At 62.2% G+C, this 2,779-nt stretch overlaps 2 protein-coding genes across 2 annotated transcripts in view; both read left to right on the top strand.

Annotated features, from left to right (window-relative positions):
* Nucleotides 1-1,059, top strand: Tco025E_09050 (trans-sialidase; the record flags this gene model as incomplete). Its single annotated transcript, XM_029375877.1, has 1 exon — nt 1-1,059. A coding segment is annotated over one exon (1,059 nt), but the record flags the coding sequence as incomplete, so codon positions are not given.
* An 853-nt stretch (nt 1,060-1,912) lies between these two features.
* Nucleotides 1,913-2,779, top strand: part of Tco025E_09049 (putative retrotransposon hot spot (RHS) protein) — a gene marked incomplete at both ends in the record, with an annotated part of 942 nt that continues 75 nt past the window's right edge. The window contains one exon of the mRNA XM_029375876.1: nt 1,913-2,779. This exon is cut by the window's right edge and continues 75 nt beyond it. Within this exon, the coding sequence (XP_029224005.1) occupies nt 1,913-2,779 (867 nt within the window).

Genomic DNA, 2,779 nt, shown 5'->3' with positions numbered 1-2,779 from the left:
AACCTTGCCTTTGCCGCGGACAAAAGGCGTGTGCGGCGGCCCCGCTCCCGCAAAAGGCTTGTGCCAACCTTCCTCCAGGAAAGCGCGTGGGTGGACGAGTACCGCGGCGTGAACGCCACGGTGGCGCAGGGAGAGAGAAGGGTCCCCAACGGCGTGACGTTCAGAGGCGCCGGAGCGGGGGCGGAGTGGCCTGTGGGGCAGCAGGGAAAGCAACAGCTGTACGGCTTCGCCAGAAACAAGTTCACGCTCGCGGCGACGGTGGCCATCCACGCGGTGCCGGGGGCGGACGGCCCCCCCTTCCCGCCGATGGGCGCGAGGATGAGTAACGCAAACGGCACTGTGCTCTTTGGCCTGTCGTACACGAGCGACAAGAAGTGGGCGCTGACGGTGAACGGCAAGGGCCGGGAGGCGGCAGGCGGTGCGTGGGAGAAGGACAAGACGTACCAGGTGGCGCTGCGAATGCGTGACCTCGGCAATTGGCGTGTGGACGTCGACGGGGAAAAGATTTTCGAAAGGAACTCTGAAGGCCCTCTGTTGAAGAGGGGCACGATGTCGCACTTCTACGTTGGCGGGGACGGCGCGAAGGCTGCAGCGGACGGCCACCGCGTGACGGTGAGCAACGTCCTGCTGTACAACCGCCCGCTGGAGGAGGGCGATGTCAGGGCACTCGCAGCCGGCAAGGTCGCCATCCCGCCGCCGGATGCCAGCAGCTCGCCCACGACGCAGGCGGGAGGTGGGAGTGCTGACGGTGCAGCGTCCGCCGCCAGCGTCGCTAATGCCGCGAGCACCGCTGGCCCGAGGCCGCGGAGCTCAATGAGCGACGCCGCTGTGCATTGGCGTGTGCCGCAGGTGCTGCTGCTGCTGTGTTGCTGGAGCTGTGCGGCGTTGCGGCTCTTTGCAGAATGTGAGTCGGTGCGGGTCTGCCGCACCCGTCGCAGCACGCCCGCTGCTTGGTTTCCAATTAATTTGCTATCCGAGGAGGCCTCAATCATTTTTTTTCTTCCTTTTTTCTCCCCTTGTTCTCTTGCTTCTATGTTACTCTTGATGTTGTGCTGGTAGAATAAGTGCCCCATGGTCTCTCTTCTTTTCTTTTCTTTTTTTCTGCTACGCGCGTTCTCACGGGCGGCGCACCCTTTTCCCCTCCTTTTTGCTGCTGCCTCACACACACGCGGTGCCGGCCGCCTGGCTGTGCGGATTATAGTAATGAGGCACGGGGCCGCGGCCACCGTGAGGTGCAAACCTGAGGTGTGCGTGATATTGTGTGTCTGCGTCCCGGCAGTCGTTTTATTCTTTTCTTCTTTGAAACGGGCAAGAAACATATCCACGCAGCCGATGGAGAAACAAACTTCGGAATTTCCTCTTTTCCTTTTGCATTTTATTTCGGTTGGGCCCCTAATTTTTTAGTTTCTCTTTTGTTATCCATTTGCTACGTTGGTCCCGCCTCCCTGCTGGCTGGGCGCATGTGCTGCACCCACAGGCCCGCCCGCCAAACCCCTCTCGTGTGTGTATGCGCGCGCGTGCTGGCACGCCCTCCGTCCTCCCTCCCACTGCCGCTGCGGGTGCGCAGAGCAATATACACATACACACAGGCATAAAGCAATGCGCTTTTGGGGTACTGCGGCGGCGCCAAGTTGCACGTGGCGAAGGCAGCGCAGTGCGCGGCTGTGCGAAGTTCCGCTACAGGAAGAGAAAGGGAGGGGGGGGGGAGGCGTGGACGCTGTGGCTCACTCTCTCTTTCCTTGCGGGGTGGCAGCGCGCTGCGGGTGGCTTCTCTCTCTCTCGTTTGCTGAATGTGGCTACGTGGGGGTCGTGTCTGCCCCTATTTTCTGCCCCTATTTTTTGCCTCTCCCTCTCTAAATGTCCTTTTGGCTGGTGCTCGGCTGCAGCTCAAGCCAACAACAACTACAAAAAAATGCCTGCAAAGCGAACGGGGGCGCGTGCTGGTGTGAAGAGGCAACGTCCCACCACTAATGCGCCGCGGAGGCAGCGCCCAGCTCGCGTCGACCGCAGCCTTGGGCAGCCGCCTGCGTCCGCGGAGGAGACGCAGGGAATCGCCGCTGACGCCGCCCCTCTTCTGGGGAGTGGGCTGCGTGCGGCCCTCGCCGCGGCGGAGGCGTCTGTGGAGAGCGTCACGTTGGAGAAGGTGGAGGGCCTCTACGAGTCCATCCTCAATGCGACGTGGGGTCACGTTTTGGAGGTTCCCGACGGCAGCGGGGGGGCGAGGATGGAGCCGAAGGAAGGCAAGCCGCCCGAGCCGTGGGGGTGGAAGGTGGAGGGGGCAACTGTTCTAATGGAGGACGCTGCGGCGCAATTCTCTCCACCGCGCCCCAGGCTCCTCGTGCTCACCTCGGAGAGGGGATGGCCGTACGCGTGGAGCAATGCGATAAGCATCCGCGACTGCTACATTTACTCCGAGGTGGAGCGGGTGTGGCAGATCGTCAAGGGCGACCTGGACGGGTCGTTCGGCACGCACGGCGGAGCGAACTCCGTGCCTGTGCGGCGTGTCTTGACCGGGACGTCCGGGATCGGGAAGTCGATGGCGGCCTGCTCCTACCTCCTCTACCAGCTGCTGCACTACGACGCAGAGCAACTCCCTATGGTTGCGTACTTCGTTGGAGGCAGTGCTTTTCTGTTTGACAAGGCCACCAAAACGGTGTTGCGCTTCCCTCGGTTGGGCTCGGCGACGGAGAGTTTTCTGGAGGTCGCCACGCGCACGAGGGGGTATATCATCTGCGACGTGATGTGGGGAAAACGGCAGGCGTTGTCCGTCAAACTCCCT

The sequence above is a fragment of the Trypanosoma conorhini genome (assembly GCF_003719485.1).
Source record: "Trypanosoma conorhini strain 025E chromosome Unknown Tco_14.4_contig_00959, whole genome shotgun sequence".
NCBI lineage: Eukaryota > Euglenozoa > Kinetoplastea > Trypanosomatida > Trypanosomatidae > Trypanosoma > Trypanosoma conorhini.
The sequence above is the reverse complement of the archived record's forward strand: the minus strand, read 5'-3'. Positions and strand labels throughout refer to the sequence as shown.